We start from the raw sequence: 20,219 nt of genomic DNA on the forward strand, positions 1-20,219 counted from the left end.
TGTGTTCAAAGTGGAATAGTGATTTAAGAAGCAGTGTGTCGCTAAGATTGTGAAGCACATTCATATTTTCAAGAGATACATTTATAACTTCAGAGTAAACAGAACATATGTACTTTTCTCAGGTTAAGATGTGCTATTTGATCGATCTGTTTATGGTCAGACATAACGTGGTTTTACTTTTTTTTTTGGCAATGATATTCATTTGAAAAATTAACAAACTAGTTAAAATCAATTGTTTTAGCTATGAAAACATAACTAGGGGCAGTTCGGGTATATTCAAAACAAATCTGTGCTGACGACATAAACAATGTATAACGGAGGAACTTAAAACAAGACCGGCTGACCAAGACAGACAGAAAGAAATTATTTTAACTAAAATAACTTGCCTCTTTGTGGAATCCAATTGCCGTCTCAAAGTTACCAAGGAGATAATGCGTGTTGCCTAGGTTACCGCATGCCCTACCCTGGGCCGCCTTGTCTCCGAGTGACTTGACAATGGCCAGATTCAACCTAAAAGTTGATGAAATGACTGAAGTGTGTTGATAATCCCTTTAATACTTAAGACTTACATGTAAGGTTTGCATATATATCTTCTATCGAAGAAAATGCTGAGTGCTTTGAAATGTTAAGTTGCTGTCTGCCAAAGTCTATTCCAGGGACAGTACACTTACAAAGTACATGTACATGCACACTGCATGGCCAAAGGTGATAATGGTAACTGTTTTCTCATACAGGCAGAAGATATTACATTGAAAATATGGAACATGTATGTACCGGTATGGTGTGAAAATATACATGTAACAGGCCACTGGAAAGATCCATGGCAGTCAAGGTTTTGTACCGCTATGAATAATTCAACCAGCAATACCATTGTTGGAGGGTTCAAACTCATGGAGCTGGCCCTGTTTTGTGGAAAAAGGCTAACATGGGCGATCACACAACCACATTTTGCAAACTTCTCCTTGTTACAGCATGGGATACCAAGATCAATCAACATTCTGTTGTTGACTTACATCGATCTCACTTGTTAAATGTCTAACACCTTCAAAGCACTATAGCTGGTATAGCTGGTGTCCATATAGCTGGTGTCTGAGTAAGCGTCTATACTCAGTCATGAGGACATTTTGGGGGAGGTGGAGCAGTGTACCGTATTTGAGTCCATCAGGCAAATGTTTTTGAGTCATACCTCGAGGCATTTATATTCTGAGCTTCATTACTCAGAGAGTGGGTGTGGGCATCTGCTTTGACCCTTCCATGCCCCACATGTACCTGTATGTTTGGGGTTTATTTTAACCATGCTGTATAGAGCAGGTGGGATATGACAGTCTTCAAATCTAAATGGTAATTCAGGCACTGTGTACGTACATGTACACGCATTGTCCTCAGGGTATCAATGCATTGCCGGATGAACTCAACAGGACCTACCAGAAGGTGACAGTTAAAATGTGTATACAAACACATTGAATGTCTTTATGTTATAAGAGCAAATTGTCAAACACTCAAAGGAATCTAATAGTAAAGTCTGACAAACATGTCCTGCTGTAGGGCAGAATTAACTTTTGTGTGAGTCACTAAAAATACCAAAGGAAAAAGTTACATGGAGGGTAGAGAAGAGCAAAAGCCTAGAATCAATAAGCAGAGAATGCAACGGATTTCAAACTGAAGATGTACAAAAAACAGCCTGCCATTTGCCAAAATGCGAGTGAGACCTGAACTGCAATTTGCTATTGATGTGTGACCCAATGCACATTCAAATAATTGCTTCATACTATAATGTACATGTATGTAGACTGACGTAATATTAAAATTCCGTTTTTATGTAACTGGAGGCTGACAGTTGCTCAAATGCAGTCACTTACTCGTAATACTCCACTGCTTTCTTGAGGCACGCAATGACCTCCTCCGGGAAATCTCCAGGATCCTGGTGGCCTGCTCGACCGGCATGCTTCCCCTTAGCATGGTAGACATTACCCAGGTTGTACAGTGCCCTTCCTTCACCAACCTGAAATGCTCAAAACAATACAAATTATCCCGTTACACTAAACATAGACATGTTAAGAACAGTACACTAGGCATGATTGTACCATTCATCACCTACAATGAACATGTACATATACAGCAACACCATGGTCTGTGTTCCAATCACATTGTTAAATAACAACTCTGTTTTGTTGAAACTTCCCTTGGGGGGGGGGGAATTCTTTAACTGGAAATATCAACCCAACTGTGGCTGCAGCATCTTAACAGACCCGCACTGGTTCTGGAAGGTTTCCATGTTGGAGTAATGCAGTTGTACAGGAATCTTGATTAATCCAGTAGAAACAGCTCTGCTTTGTAAAACTCTAATGCAAGTGCACCGTTGGTTAAATGTCTTATGACATTGAATGATGTCATTTCCCTCAGTTAATACACACAGCTCATTCAGTGTGTCACACAAGGAATAAATGTTCTGCCACGATAGATACTGGGAAATCTATGTGGGAACCACCAGAAGACAAAGAAATGCTTACAGGGAATCACAGTAAGTTTCTTCAAGGGCATGGAGGCAAGGGTTAAATATGTACATGTGCCGGTAGGAAAGAAACAGCTGAAATCATAAGAAAACACCAGGCAATAATCAATATTTTGTACAGGGGCACATGATATGTACACATGTTCATGTATGTACATGCACAATGTACATTGCAAATGTACTGAAATTTTAGATTTTGCAAATTACACATGTGACAGGGGCAGATCCAGGGGGGTGGGGCATAGGTAAGCATGTCCCTTCCCCTTTTTTTTCACCAAACAAATATATAAAATAGAAGAAAAAGAGGGAGGGAGAGGAACTAAAGATTGAGGGACCCAGCCCCAAAAATAGGACAAAGTAGTAAAAAAAACAACAGTTTTCCCTCTGGTTACCCAACCTCCCTAATTTTCCGGCTGCAACCCTAAAATTTTTATTGGCAAGTTACAAAAACCCCTGAAAAATAATAAGTAAAAACACCCCTCCCCCATTTTGGAAAATCCTAGATCCGCCCCTGTGTGCAATGTGTATACTAACCCTGTGGTCATGCCTGCAGAAACCCTGTTAGAAACTGAAATGAAGTATAGTTCTTGTACTAACCGCTTAAACATAAAGTACACATATGCGTGTGATCGAAGTGGCGTACACGTACATGTATTTGACTGTGACACAACATATACCGGTATATGTAGATTTACACTGAAAATATGTCTTTTGAAGACATGTACATGTACCAGCAATATTTCTGACTGTCAACAAATTCAGAGTCTATCCTTTAGGGTGGCTCTGTTGTCGTGATGCTATTTCATTCTTACAACACACAAGCCCCACAGAAAAACTCAGTCATCTGCATTCACCTGAGACTTGATGAGTAATAGTACATGTAGGTACACTGTGCCAACAGTCTGGAAAATTCTAAAAGTATTCTGGAAAAAATAGTAACTGATGTTTGACTGGTTGACTTCACCCACTGGTGCATGCATAAAAATGCATGGCATGATTATCATCCAATGACAATGATGCGATGAAAATTTTGAAAGGGTTCATTCAACATATGTAAATCATAATTTACAATGTTTAGGTCAAGGTCACAAAAAGAGGTTAATCTTCACAGCATCTGCATCAATGAATCTTCTGTTCATCTGTCAACAACTGGTGTCTGTAAAAATCTTTTCGCTCATACATGTATGTATATGTACATGTTTCAATCATGGATGGTCCCAACCTACAAGCATGTAAATCTGTCAGGTTTCAACAATGTAACTTAGGCAAAATCCAGAATCAGCCTTGAGATCTTCCAATGCCTCTTTGCATATTGTTCTCCACAATCTGAATTCCTAGGGTGATCGATCATTACCTCAGGCAGGACCTCATCCCTGGAATGAAACAGTCTTGTAAGACTGGTTCTCTCTCTTCGATCTCTGACCTGAAGTGCTTTAAATTTGATACTTCGGTTTTATTCTCGATTGTAATCCACCCTAAGCATTCGGCATACATGTACATGTATGCTCGTAACTGCATATGTCCCTTATTATTATCATCATTATCAATACTTGAGTGTCACACTTTGTACACATGTACCTTAGAAATGGTTTCATATGGCATGAAATTACAAAAACAGAAGTTAAAAACTTCAAGTAAAATACTAATGAATGAACATACTTTGGATACATTAAGTACCAGTTGGTGGTTTTTCATTGTTAATACAATGAGTAGGACTTCATCTCATCAAAGACTCATGTGAAGTACATGTACATGTATTAAATATGGTTCAAAGCTTCTTTGCAATTTTTCATGTGGACACTGTCAATCTTGAATTATTTTCTTCTACTTGTACAGGAACATGAGCATGTGCTGAATTTCATGTACAGTTTTTCTCCCAGTACTACATGTACATGTACATGTACGTATCTCAGTCTTTATTTAACCCTAACAGTCCCGAATGCTACAAAGTACTACAACTTAGTAGTAAAACGTAGTACTCAGCCTTGTCGCTTGTAAGAGGACACGGCATTATTATTCTCTGAAGCCATAAAATACAATCAAGAAGACAATGTACCATACTGTGCTGTGCACTATGAATGCATAGTTTCATTGTTCTATGTACGAGTAACAATGGAATAAACCTAGCCAGAATTAGTAATTTGTAGCGCTAGGTCCTTTAGGCTCAGAGTGTTACGTAGTATTTTGTAGTACTGAGTACTCTAAGCCAAACAACGCCTGGTACTGTTAGGGTTAATAGAGGGACTCACACAATGGATGATTCAACAATGGATGATAAGTGCATAAAGTACCGGTAGAAAACAATCTTATCACATCTTTTATCGTTGCATACACACTGCGTCCACACCGGCATACATGTGCACATGAGTTTGTGTGTTCTTGCAGAGGACAAGTGATGTGTAGATGGTCCGTCTTTTCTAACCACTTCAAAATTTCAGGTAGTGTGTAAAAGGCAAGAAAATGTCACGGCTATTAATACACAAATGATTGTGCATCCACTTAGGACAGGAATGAGGATGACAGATGACTGCAATCCATCATGATTATCACATTATACTCCATGGGAAATTATGCCCACTTCCACTGGTCCAAAGGTCCAAAAAAAAATCTGTATTTCATTCCAAAGGTTGCTACTGATTTTTTTCCCCGAGCCTTAGCCCCCCTCCCCCAAAATGTGATGTCAGATTATCTACGGTTTGACAAAGCATATACATGTACACTGTGTAAAGATACAAGATTACCATGTTTAAACAGTTTCTGATATTCATGGACAGCTTGACAAATGGGAAATATTTACATTAAACCTTAGCAGCAGTCTTCTTGAGTTGTGTTCACAATCGGCAATATGCCAACTTGCATACGTGTATGAATCAGAGCACCTGTACTGGTAGCTACATGTACAATATGCCTGTGTCAAAGGATTGCACAAAAATACATAAATGCACACGTATTGGTACACTTTACAAAAAGTGAGAATCATGCTATCTCATCTAGGCAAGTTTACATACAAATGCAGGTCTTTAGGAAGTATGTGTACATGTACGCGTGTGTACACGGTGTATCCGGTAAGGCATGCAATTGACAACATATTTAAAAAAAAAAAAAAACAACTCCAAAACCAAAACAAACAAAACAACATTAGCTAATAATTTGGGTTAAGAGATGTAGTTCAGCGCCGGAGGACATTTTTGCTTAGTGATGTATGCCTTATAATATACATGTAGAGCAGGCCCATGTACCTATATACCATAGACAAGGTCTCATTTTTGTTTTCACCGTGTGCGGTATTTAAAATTGAATGCGAGAGCAAAGTTCGTGAACTTTGGGGTCCAGTGGACATAAAACAGAAAAAGAACAGTCGTTGGTTTTATTTGGCCATTCTGTAAAGTTGTGACGCAGAATGCGGGAGTCAGAATACCATACCAACTGTTTGCTGTAGCTTGTACACATTAATGTAGGACCCTGAGCCCAGCAGTCCCATGAGTATGAGTGACGCTGATGATCATTTGGTTTCTTCTAACTCCTACAATGAGAATCACCTTGTCGACAACATCAGCATGATCAGCAGCACTGAAGCCGTTTTGCCATAACAAATTATAGTACAAACTTTTGGAAGAAGACGCCATCAACAATGCAGTTGCCAGCAAGCTGGCACCGGTTCATGTATTGTCCGGGGAGGATTCAACGAGACAGCTGAACACCGACAGTATGTTTTATAGTTGTACAACGTGCAATAAAAAAAATTACCAGAGAAAACAACTGAAAAAGTTTGCCGAATTAACGTAAAATCCTCTGTCTTTATGGAAACAAATTAAGTCCAAATACCAGCTTAAAATAATACGAAGCAACATTTTTGGTTGTAGGGCACCCACCGGATGATACATTTATCGGTACATGTACTTTCACCGTGTCATGGAGGGAGTGTACCGTACAGTTGGGAACATCTCAAGCCCAGGCCAGTTCTACTCTCGGCAGCCCCGGCATTTGCATACATGTACATGTATGTGCACCACAGAATGTACCGGTAGTGCCACACACGTACATGTACATGTGTACCAGTACATGCATTTCAGTTCACAATAATGTTTTCATGAACATGTTGACACTGTAGTATCTATGTTTGGAATGCAAAATTGACAACAGTATGGGGAGAAAAAAGGTCATGGTGATATTTTGAAACAAAATCAAAAATCCTAATTGTCACAAGAATAGTACTGTCCACAACTAGGGCAAAGGGTCGATTACCTTTACGTGTCAATGTGGTGAACTTACAACAAACATCAATAAATTCCCTAGGTATTGTGTCTTTATTTGAGTTCTAAAATAAATGTTTTTTCATGGACAATCTTGACTCTGTGTGTGGTTTAAAAGTTACATGTACATGTCATATGTACACTAGATATTACTTGACTTGTGTCAAAGTTCAAGTCACAACTGTTGAACACCACTGAACTCAATACATGTACATGTGCATGTACTGGAACCTGTATGCAAGAGAACATGACCTTGTAATATGGAACTCACGACACAAAATTTGTGAGGGAAATGTGAAGAAATAAATTTGTATAGTGTATCTGGGCTACTCTGTGGAAGGTTTGCAGCTGCCACCAATGATGCACTTATTGGGCACTCTATTTTTGGTCATTTGTGACCGGTTATATCAAACTCAAAATTTCTGCTAAGTTGTAGCTGCACTGTAGTTGGGCCGCTGGGAGAGACATCCAGGAAGATTCCACACACTGCATGCAGGCCCATTGCCATGCCTGCCAAACAATGGTATGCCTTCATATCGTGCATGATTACAGCACAGACGAGGCCGTGCCCCTCCCACATGTACATGTATCGCATCATAATTTTGGCCCATTCACATGCAGCCCTCAACGATGATTTCTAGACAGACGACGATTTTTATAATGATCTAGCCTGGAAACTAAGGTTCTAAAAGTCACTTTTAAAATTGGTCGGATGGCAAGAATCATGAATTATTTTGGGGTTAGTATGTTTTCAGCCACACATAAGCCCAATATGACACAAAATGTCCTCCATCTTTGAACTAAATCTTGAAGATCTGGGGTTTTTTTGTTTATGACTATGCCCCAAAAACACCATTAGTGAAAAAAAAAATGAGTCCTCTAAAAAGGGCAAAGATTCACACCAATACATACATGTACATGTACGGGTGTCTACATGTACCAGAGCTCTGGAAACTTTCTCCTGAACAAAAAAAAATTGCCGAAGATTTATATTTCAAAAGACCTACAGTATGCAAGTATACATGTACTTGTACAAGAGAAGGCATTGTACCAGTATGGTCAAAGTGACAATAAATTACATGGCACTGAACCAACAAATACCGGTATCATAAATTACATGCAGTTCCACATTCAAAGGTAATGTGCTTGTACATGTAGATGTAGATTTACATGTCGTCTTCCTAAATTCCAAAAATTTCAAAGATAGTTGCATGTACCGGTACATGTAAGCACAATCTACATGATCAACTACCGTAAACAATGGCGTTGTTGGACTACATGAAGTTATTTTTTATCCCGCCATGTACTCACATGTTTTCTTACATGTACATGTACACCTACTGTACATGTACCGGTACATGTAGCCATGTACATGTACACGTATAGTCAGGTGTACATGTACAAATGTACTTGTACTTGTACAAGCATGTGGTTTGCTACAAAATGTGGCATGTGTGTGCACACAGTGAGATCATGACACCCCTATAAATCCTGCACATGAACAAGAAACAAGATTCATAAAGCAGGGAAAACTATGAGATAAATGTCCTCTGCTCCTGTGTGAAAGAACCTCAAGAAAAAGACCAATCACTCGGCACACAGGAAACTGCCCCTTGTGGGGTGTATGCTGTAGATGGCTTTCACGAGCACACTGTATACAATGTACATGTACAAAAAAGGAAGTTTAAAAATTGCGCAAAACAGGTGTTTCTGCAAATACAGAAAGAAGAGTCACTTGGGAAACAAACCTGAATTTTTCATGGCAAATGCCTACAGAATATTTTCAAGATGTATTTTTGCGTTGGGGAGATGTTAATTATATATAACAGGTTTGCCCTTACCCAACGTATAGTCATTAACCCAAAAAGTACATGTAGTAACTTGTACAGTTTATCCTTTGATAGGTCAAGTTCTCATGAAGTTGGAATGCAAAAAAGTAGCAATTTCATGAAAATCAGAAATTTTGCCCACCTTTAAAAATAGTCAGTGACTCAGTTCCGAGGTGCTGATAAGGGTGTGTACACGTGTACTTAAATATTCCAGCATCTGCTGGGTAGGGACAGGATTACATTATTGGCCAGGCACCGGAGGGGAATCAGTTGTGAACAGTGTGTTTGGCTATTGGTAGTTGCAGTGATCATCATAATAGGCCATAGATAATAAATCTGGTGGGCCCTGCAGTGTACATGGATGCGGTCAAATTATCACAGTGATTCACTCAAGAATGACAATGCCAATCTACCAAAATGACACAACTCCAATCTTCAACTCTGCCTTGATTAGTTGGGGTACAAAGCGGGAGTGCTTTTCTTGACAAGTTTCAGTTGCTAAATGTAATGAAGGACAAGCCTCGGGTTTCAATTAGATCTGGACAGGGCAGTTTTCTTTTTTTCCCCTCCTGTTAATACTACTGCCAAAAAAAACCATGGGGGAAAAGTTGAGGTAAACTGACACAACAGTGTATTAGTACATGTACATGTACCAGAACGTAATTATAACTGCATACATGTACACGTGCATGTACCCGTATATTATGGGATCCACAGTAGCTTAGTAAGCAAACAAGCTTTACCATGGTGCATGGCTGCATGCAAATTAAAATTTGCATCTTGAAACAGATGGAATAAATCTTGTTTGATGTCACCAGAGACTGCAGTGTATGAGCATTTAATGCATGTACATGTAAGTCAACATTCAAGGCCAGTTTGTTTCACACAATATGGATCTTGATTGGAGATCCCATCGCTGGTTCGCTCCATCCATTAGGTGGGATTTGGTGTCAGTAAAACAACAATGGATCACTGATCACGATCCAGATCCATATAAAACTACCCAGCCCTTTAATTCAGTTCCAATCTGTAGAGGCTAGATATTAAATCCCAAAATTGTCTGAAGCAGGCGTTTTGCCTTGACACTTTATGCACATTTTATGCATACATTTACAGTAGTGTATGAATGCATGAATATTGGGAAGAGTTTTCAAGTTCAGATTCATTTGATCTACATGTATATGGGCGATTCACAATAGTGCGCCTCCAAGAGTTTGTAATGCATTGGCCAATCACAACCTGTAAAATCTGTCGACCCTTTCCACCCGTCCATGGTACTCGTTGGTACTTCACCAAGTAAAACTCATTTCAATCCCCATGATCATATAATGAGGATATCCCAACTTCATGGACAAACCCGCATTGGGTCGACAGATTTCACTCATCATGATTGGCCAAGGCATTGCAAACTCTTGGAGGCACACTATATTGAATCACTCATATTACATAGATATACCAGTACATGTACAGTACATATACACACGTCAGCCTTCAACTGCAACCTTACCAATTCCAAACTTCTTGAAACAAGCCACAGAAGCAAAATCCTCAGGAGATGAGAGTGATGAACTGACCAAGGCTGACACTAACTAAATTGAGATGTAATCAAGGCCTTACTCTGACAATGGATTCTCCTCTGGGGGCAAACAAAGGCCACAGGAATGACGTCCGATCACTGTCCCCCGCCCTCCTTTAGACAAACTCAAGCCTACAGCAAGACAGGGCACAGCCCGGTTTCTCCTACTGTCCCCACTGTGCTGTTCTTACACTCGTAAGTCAATAATTGAACGGGGAGGAGGGGGGAGAGATTTGTGTACTTTCCTTGCTACCAGTAATTTGCTGACGGCATTTCATAAGTTATGATGAGGATGGCGTGAGGGGAGAAAACTGATACAGGAAGAGGAGGATGGGAAAAAAAGTAAAAGAGACCAACTCCCTGAGGAAATACATGTACATACATGTACAATTACATGCAGGTGGTACATGTAAATCCACACATAACACAAGCACATACATGTACATACTAGTATGTCAGGTATGTGTGTACAGGTGCAGCCAAAGGTAGAAGATGACTGGAAGTTTAAGTCTGAGTCCACGAACAAGCCAAGGGATTTTTGTACTCGCACGCACAGTCTGTGACACATCACATTACAGCCAACAGTGTTAATGCAGATTCATACTGAAAATTCAATTACTATTCAATTCAGAAAATTATGCCATACATGTTTCATGCTACATGTAAGTCACTGGTTTCCCCCCTTTCTGGGCTGTACATGGGGGATGGAGGAAGGGTAAATTACATGTATTGCTAAATCGGGCTGTGAGAGAAAGTCCCCACACTGGTCAATACTGTGTGCAGAGTGACAGAAAAGTATGGTTGATGTTAAAAAAAACCCATGTTGAAAGACATCTAATGCTGGCTAATGTGGTACATTTTTTCTGCACCATGACTTCAGAGCAAAATTATAACGGTGTTACACAAACAAAGAAAACAATTACAGCAGTACAGCTACAATTTTTGGAAGATTTTGTTCATTTTCCATTTGGAAAGACAATAAAATAACCTAAGGCTGACTAAAGTGTAACCTGCGGTATCTATTAAACTAATACTGCACTGAGGCGTTGCCCATACAAATCAAAAATTATGGCAGAACAGCTGAAATTTTAAAGGATTTTTGTTCATCTTCCCATCATCAATTATGCCTCTAAATGGCCTGAGATTGCACCACAGAGCATCTAGAATGCAAAATTGTTGCCCCTAACCTCACGCCGTGAGGGCTTCACGCTGCACACTTGCAGACCCATCTTGGACAGATGCCCCTATCCTTCATTTTTATCCTGGCTAGAGCCCTGCATGTACATACGGTACTTGGATAGAGCTCTCCAATCATGGGCAAATCACTTGGCTGAAAGACTTCAATATAATAAAAAAAAAACAAAAACAAAAAAAAACGTCGACAGAGAAAGAAATATGTCATTTTCTTTAATACAGACGTTGTACATACATTTCAGTAATACATGTACATCACAGAAGTCATCAGTGAGGAAATATGAACAAACACATCTGTGTGAAATTGTTTGTGCAGATTTGCGAAAGAATGCTACACATTTTCGGTTGTTCATAAGAGAGACATGCTATGAACAACATGCAAAGGTGACCTTATCCAGGACAGATTTTCATGAGTTGATAACACACGTCAGTTACTGATACTCAGTCGCAAATGAAGTGACAAAACATACATACATGTACCCCGGTACATGTATATTCAACAGTAGATCCATCCAGGATTACAGTTCGTCATGTTGAAATGACTGGCACTGCACATACATGTACATGTACATACTGTACAAATCTTAACAACATTTGCACAGCATACAAATAATGAATGCTAATGAGTACAGTAGTAGGAATAATTTCATGGGGTGACAGACGAACTGCTCTAGTCCATGAGGCAAAGCCAAGAGGGGTGGAACATTTTATCCATCACCAAACGCAATTATTCTTACCACTGCACTGATGTGAAACATTCCTTATTTGTTTCATGCCAATACTTGCATAACTCCTCTTCTGTTAGGAGGACAGATTCGTATATGCAGTACCACCCACACATGTAGGTTGAAGGTTCCTGTCCCCACTTGAGTTTTTCTCTTTCTTACAGGGAACGAAATATGCGGAAATGGGAGCTGGAACAAGTCAAGTGAAATGAAGTTCTATTCAAATTTAACGGGTATCATTAAATTGAATGAATAATTCCATGACGCGTGATCAACGATCCACCAATCAGATGACGAAAATTAATGTGGATATTTAATCCCAACACAAGAAAATGTGTGCACTTACATGTGTGGTACCATACCTTGAAACTGAGAATCCAGATTAACTGGTTGAGCGAAATAAATTCCAATCAATGCACTGCTTGCCATTAAAATTTGCCAATAGGTTAACCCCCACCAAGTGCATAAATAATATTATCCACTTCACTTGCCACCAATTCTTTCTCATCATGATAAGCACGGAAATTAGCCAGGCCTTGAATAAAAACACGGATGACTGGTTTGGGCAGACTAAATGCTCTCCATGGTGAGACTCATCTATTCTATGCGAAATAGTTATTGAATTTCTGATGTCAAATGTTCACAAAAGAGCCGAGGGTTTAGCTGCCGTGCAAAATGGAAAAGAATTTGCAGGTGGAAACCACAACAGATTTTTTGAGTCTCTGTTTGGGGAGTAGAGGGTCAGCAGGTATTAAACAGGACCCACACGCGCGTCATGCGCGGCTATTACAAAGGCACCTCTCCAATTATACGTCTTTGGGGGTGCGTTGTGTGTACGGTGCATTCATGCGTTTCACTTTCACGGTCACAAAAATCAATTCCATTAACACAGGTGTGCGTTGCGTTTGGCCGTTTTGACAGATACAAACGCTCGGCGCAAGTGTTGATGCACACACACATATGGAGAAACACCTTAAGTCGTCGGTTCAGTGTGTGACATTGGGCAGCCACACAATTGTTTAAATGAGTTAGTTTGGCATTCCAACAGCACATGCCCAATATAAATCACATTTGAGGTCATTTGGATGTGCATGCGAGGATCTACCCTATCAACGCTACTCTACACAAACTCGCACACTTGCTTTGTTCCCAAATAACCTTTTTTTTTAAATACCGGTACCAAACGAACTCATTCGAATATACATGTAATTCAAATCATGATTTGGCAACTTTTGATTGAATTCGTCAATATAGAATATTGTGTTTTAGGGGAATATGCGGCATAAACGTGCATACTGAGCTAAAACTTCACCAGGTTAGTTGTTAGGCACCCTTTTGTAATACATACATGTATGTATCAAATGATGAACTGTACATGTAGCTTTTAGAGCTTTTAAGTATCATTTCAGGAATTCATTACGTCACACGATTTGTTCAGTGAACAAATAATTACAGCACAAACATTCTATGAAAGCATACTATACACGTGTGGATTAAATTACAACGTTCATGATGACAACGTTTTTCATTATCTTTTTGCTTTAAATCCTAGCTTAATGAATAAATAGTTATTCGCACAGTTCTGGGAAAAACCTTAGAATTGATTGCCATGTACCGGTAAAGGTAGCTCAGACTCTGTTGCGGATGATTTCTTCCTGGGCTGGCTATGACTACATGTATATATATACGAATACAGCAAGATAAACATACAGGTGCATCCATGTGTACACAATCCTGCCACGTTAGCCAAAGAACTTGACTTCTGACATGCTGTAACAATGTGCAGAATTCATGCACATATGAAATCTCTGCACGCATTATGTACGGTGTAGATTACAAGCTCACAAAGATACATTTTGGCAAAATTTGGAGACCACAGGTTCCTTTGCAAGAAGTGATAAGTAAATGTACTTGTAGGCAGTGGTGCAATTTATTTACATGTATGTGTAGTCATAAAACCACAATTGGGAACTGACCAATTGCTTACATGTACAGTATATACTGGGTAGCAATTACATACAGTACATGTATTACATACAATGCATGTAAGAAAAAGAAATTGGATTTGAACTTTTGATCTCAGGAAAACAGAGCCAGTGGTCAACCAAGGGAGCTACAGTATCCGGCCTGCATGGCCTGGGGTTGGCAATTCCTTCAAAAGAAATTGAACTGACAACCGATGAGATACATGTAGCCTTTAATCAAGGCGCGCATGGCATCCTGGATGCTAGTACAGTGGTAGCACAGAACCATGCCACCCGGGATAATGGTAGAGTGATGAAAAAACAACAGTGTGAGAGGCGAAGCCGCGAGCGCCTTTACTATCTCGTGGAGAAGGTTTTTTTTTTACATTTCTTTACCTGCATGTACATGTATTTGGTTGAAAATTCTCATAATGCATTGCATATTATGGATATTGGCCAAACTGTATGACGTAACATGCACTCGAAAGGAAGACGCAGGGGAACGCTTCCATTAATAATTATGTCAACACTTCTGCACGTGCATGGAATGATGATAGCCCATCATCATGGAGCAGTTGTGCGTGTGCGTGCTGGGCACTGAAATAAAAAACGCGGAGTGGCCGCATTTGAATTTTTTTGTAACTGCTGTGCATGCCAAAGTGCTACATGTATCTAGAATAAATGAATATTGTTTAGCTCCAAGAGATACATGTAGTAAAGGCACTCGTGGCTTCACCACTCGCATCGGTCTTATTGGACCAGCTGAGCATCCAGGGTGCCATGTGTGCCTTGACTACAGGCTAATGAGATCATGACCTCCATGCGGCAACAGCAGCTGACATGGCATTATGTGGCCCACTTATCGTACATGTACCGTACTGTATGAGAGGCATTGATCAATTGTATGCACTGGTTAACGTTAAAGTGGCGAGTGGTATGGAGCATGTATAATACGTGTGAATGCACCTGTGTAGAAACCTGTAGCACATCCGAAAGACAGTTGCCAAGACTACTTGGCAAAACAAACAATCACCCCAACAAAAACAAATAAACAAACAAAAAACACACCTGTAGTGTGTTGAAATAAAGTAACTATTCGGCACTTTGTTGGTCAGGGCTTACAATGTGTAATGCGTGCACATGTACATGTACCGGTACATGTACTCACAAATTTAGATGCACTGAATACTGACATTGTTTATTAGAGGTTAGAAATTTTACTTTCTAAGTAAAATTAATTCATTTGTCATAATTTTAAGACTTACAGTATTTCTAATTTTCCCTTTGCCCCAGAAATTTCCATAAGCTACATGTACATGTACATACTGTCATCAGTGCTTCATTTAGAGGAGGAAATGTGAACAAACACATCTGCCTGAAATCGTTTGTGCAGATTTGCGAAAGAATGCTACACATTTTCCGTTGTTCATAAGAGAGACATGCTATGAACAACATGCAAAGGTGACCTTATCCAGGACAGATTTTCATGAGTTGATGACACACGTCAATTGCTGATACTCAGTGGCAAATGAAGTGACAGAACATGTACATACATGTGCATGTATGTACAACTGTAGATTCATCCAGGATTACAGTTCTTTTTTTGGACAGCATTTCAGAAAAGTGACATTCTCATGGAAAATCTTTGCATTGTTTTAAAGAAAATGTAACAAAAAGTGAAATACGGAGAGAATGTATTCTTCAAACCAATCCCACGGTTGAATGTACAGTATATGTACCGGTAACTCACATATAATCTTGTTGAATTTGCCATGGTCAAAAATTTTAACCACTTCCTGCTGGGGACTCTGGAATCGGAGACGTACATGTATACTTTATATGCGTGACCGGGGTCTCAGAACTCAGACAAAGGAAACAGGGCCCTGTAACAAAAGACCATACTCTGAACCAGTATTGTAGTCGAGTACTTTTTTCCGAGTACCAAGTACTGCCGAGTACTTTGACTGCCGAGTACAAAGACAAGGCGAGTACTATGCCAGCCGAGTACAAGTACTGGTTTCTGAGTACAAGTACTTGCACTTCTGAGTACGAGTACAAGTACTGCTAATTCAAAAGTAGAGACTCTGAGACCTGTCACTGTGTAAAAGAAACACTGAATGCAGATGACATGGCTACAAGAACAAGTGATCTGGCTAGCAATGTCACGGTCACTACACGTGCGTTGCAGCAGTTGACACAAAGTGCACGGCGCGCGAAGTCTATTTTCCAGACTCAATTATTCTCATTCCTGTGATTTTCTGTATGCTGGGTTCGTTGTTAGAATTTTTGGGTCCAGGAACCAGACTACCAATGCCCCAAGTAAATCATGGGACCATTCTGGAGTACAATATAATTTGCGTACGTTATTGGTTAAGTACGCGCACAGACGGCGAATGGGTCGTATACATTAATGGTCCCACGTTCGGCCTTCTCTTTGTCAGAACCCTATCGAATATCGGGTCATTGAAGTCGATATTTTTGTACTTTATTTTAACGGCCATTGTAAGTTAACTTAAAGGATTTTTTTATCAAGTACTGTTAATCCAGTACGAGTACTTTGATCCTCGAGTACAATTTTGAATGTCGAGTTACGAGTATTTTGTAGCCCGAGTACAAGAACTGTAGTTCAAGTATGAGTATTTGGATGTCCGAGTACAAGTACGAGTACTCTGAAAACGGTACTCGAGTACGAGTACCGCAACACTGCTCCGAACAAAAGACCAGGCTGCTGGGCATTATTGACATTTTTCACTCTCAAAAGTGCTGATAATCCAGCCTTGTTTTGAAACCGTATACCAGGGTTTGGGGCATTTATAGCGAGCGGATTACCACCAGGGACAAAAGCGCTCCACCACCACAGCAATGAGCCACACAGCACCACTGCACGCTAATCTGGCCCCTACCGAAAAAAGGTCAGCAGTGCAATGAGCCAGGTTCGTGAACAAAAGAAAGTTACATAACACTGCACAATCTGGGCTCTTTTTACAAGGCTGCAGGCCTGGCTGAAATACTCGGGCGTCAATGAAGGTCACCTGTCAACTTAGCGTAGTGCCTAAAGATTACTTTGTGCGGCTAAAAACGTCTGTTAAATGAAATGATGAATTTTTGAAGAATTTTTAAAACAAAAAAAATGATAATTATACCGGCCCAGCATCATCAACATTGAAAAATGCCCCGGCATGAAGTGGTTAAGTAAAATTTACAAATTACTAAAAAAAAACATTAAAATAAAAAACCCAACTTTGGAGAGCACTTAAACACATCAAGATCAGCTCAGAAATGTCAGGTACATGTAGGTCCTGATGGGTTGCAGGTACATGTACCGGTACCCAAGTGGACAGGCCTACCCAAGCCAGAGGCCTTCTACATCTCCCCTGAAGTGGTGTGTAAACACTGTTACTCCAGCTGGGCTTAATGAAATGCATGTTTAAAGAGGCATTTAGGTAGGCATTTTAAAGGGCTCAGCAAAATAAGAAGAGAGCCACAACACAATTTATCAATTTCTGGCTAGCTCACTTGACAGGTTCCCATTTGACAATCTTCTGATGCAGACGTGTCATTTCTGGGGTGTATAATATTTGGCACTGAGGCAACGGTGACGTTACCCTCGAATGCAAATTGACTCTGACATCAATGGCCGTAATTTACTGAGAAATTTTGCTGACATGGGGGAAGTTCACCACTAGCAAGTACATGTACATGTAAGAGCTTTTGCCGACAAAAACGTTGTTTTTGATGATTTTTGTTTTCACATGACATGATTTTCTAGGTTGCATTTATTGACATACATGTAATTGCTTTTGTTTGGGTCTCTTTATAAGGAGAGGGGGGGCACAGGGAAACAAGGACCTCCCACTTGAAGCCTTTGTGTCCCATGGTCTTCTAGTAATCACATTCTGACTTAACACAGAACCTATCTTCTAATTCTGCCGAGGAATTCCTATCAAATATTTAGACAAGTTCAGAATGTCTGAGCTTGCTTCCCTACATCATGTGAACTAAAAGGTGGATTGACCAATTTTACGTGCATGTATGTAATGTAGACAAACATGGAAAATGACCACAGGCTGGAGAAGGCAAGCCTAATGTGCTGTGCTGGAGAATAGTATACTGTATGCTCATTTGTTTTCAACCTCTTGTAATCTTATCACAGGTTTCCAGTGCAGAGACTTCAATATGAGGTTAACTCATACACAAAAGGCTAGTCTCTGTACACACTCACTCAGGCCGTGCGTGCGTCTGTGCATGTCTGTAATCAGTGCCCCTCATGCTGCATATATCCCCTAATCTGACAAATTATCATGCAGCACTGGAGCATGACTCTTCCATTAGATGCCACGTTCTCACTGACAATATGCAGCCATCTATCACCCACTCCACCTTCTCTGGACAAATATTGGAGAGAAACTCAATCTGCATGTAAGTCCTAGTTTTTGTACACATGTAAAAGTCTGATAGAATCCTAAAAAAAAAAAATTTTAATCAATCAAACACTTGATATGAAGGCTAATCCATTTCTTTTCATTTTTTGTTTAGCTCCTGTAGGTTTTCAATACTTACAACAGTTGATGTTACTTTAGAATCGGAGATCAAGGAAAAGTGCCCAAGAGAATTCACTTGTTGAAGGTTAACTGTGAAAAACTAATATGTACATGTGTACCTTGCGAGCACCTGAATTTTTCCCAAAAAATTCAAGAAGTAGGATAATCAATGATAGTCTTTCATGATTAGATGCATAGATATACCAATGAAGTTTGCTTGTCAGTCCTGGGGTACAGGCACATAAATCATGGCCAAGCAGGGCCGCAGGTTGAAGGCATACAACGTAGAGCTGCATGCAATAATCCCATCAATATACATGGACATGTTCATTCTAGGTGTCATCACTGCAAATTATGTGTACATGCTTGTAGTTTCCCTAACGCTGGAGTTCAAACCAATCTTGCTGGAAAAGGGCCTCATTTTCATGTTGTTACATGTACAGTGTATATAATACTTTCAAGATTTCCTATGAGGTACATGTATTGTTGGAGCTGTCTCCCCTTTGACCACTGTGTAAATACCTTTCTACACCACTTCAATATATGTAAGACATTTCCAATACCCTTCTGGCAATGACTTGAACAAATACTGGTACTTAAATCCTGCTTGGTACTGTAGAATCACCTTTCTGACAAAGTCTCTCTAGGGAGGCATGACATTAAGTGAAAGCTGGGAGATCAATCTGAATTTTCAATTCAAGACATCAAATCAAATTTTTACGCAACCGAGGGTTTTTGCAAATGGACGAGACAGAGATAGCGGGTGGGAAATTTTTTCTCCTTATAGGCCTTCACATGTCATAGGGGAGTGCTGATTGTTCCAATATTTGATCAATTATACACGCCCCGATGCAAAAAAATACTTCAAAATTCAAATATTTGAAGACATGGGGAGATGAGAATTACTGAAATAAGAAAAGGAAAATTCAATTATTTGGTTACAAAATTGGATTCTAGAAGCATGTATGGATTTAAAGGTATAACAAGTAAACCTGAAGGAGCTGAACACATACATGTACGGTATAAGGCCAAAATTTACTTTTCCTTCAAATTTTTCTTTATTTTGGTAAAACTTGTACATTTTATTTCTGTTCTTGTAGGAATTTGGTACAACCAAATATTAGACAGGCTGTATGGACAGATAGAAGGTCAAAATATTAAATGTTCAATTATTCAGTAGTCTTTTTCAGGTTTGACAACTCCTTGCTTACCTAACATTGTTCAGTGATTAATTTATTTCAACAAAACATCCGATGGTTAAACAGTGCATGTATGTAAACATATCCCTCCCCTGAAGCTATTAAACATAGCTTTGGTCATTACCCTGTCACCAAGCTCTCGGGAGATGTCCAGGTGCCGTTGGCAGCAGACAATTGCCTCGTCAAATTTCCCCAACACCTTGAGTGTGTTTCCCAGGTTGCCACTTGCCTTGGCCTCTCCAATGTGGTCCCCCAGTGTGCTGGAGAGAAAAATCATTAGATCTTCAAAAAGTCAGAGCGTTATCAATCAGGAGGAGCAGAAAATGGAGGGAATGGAATGGCATTTTTTTCTTCAGTGCAGAGCTGAAAGCCAGTATTCCAGTCAAATTCCTGTTTGCATTATTTACACATGTACAAGTACACGTA

At 39.8% G+C, this 20,219-nt stretch overlaps 1 protein-coding gene across 2 annotated transcripts in view; it reads right to left on the bottom strand.

Annotated features, from left to right (window-relative positions):
* Positions 1-20,219, bottom strand: part of LOC110981044 (G protein-signaling modulator 2-like) — an 81,564-nt gene that overhangs the window by 51,145 nt on the left and 10,200 nt on the right. For both annotated transcript variants that reach the window (XM_022238211.2, XM_087131605.1), the window contains 3 exons: positions 19,918-20,053; positions 1,860-2,002; positions 387-510 (listed from right to left, as the gene is read on the bottom strand). In XM_022238211.2, the coding sequence (XP_022093903.1) occupies positions 387-510; positions 1,860-2,002; positions 19,918-20,053 (403 nt within the window). The remainder of the gene's footprint in view (positions 1-386; positions 511-1,859; positions 2,003-19,917; positions 20,054-20,219) is intronic.

This window comes from Acanthaster planci, unplaced genomic scaffold (genome assembly GCF_054643075.1).
Source record: "Acanthaster planci isolate LZ-2023a unplaced genomic scaffold, COTS_SCS Contig3, whole genome shotgun sequence".
In the NCBI taxonomy this organism is placed as follows: Eukaryota; Metazoa; Echinodermata; class Asteroidea; order Valvatida; family Acanthasteridae; genus Acanthaster; species Acanthaster planci.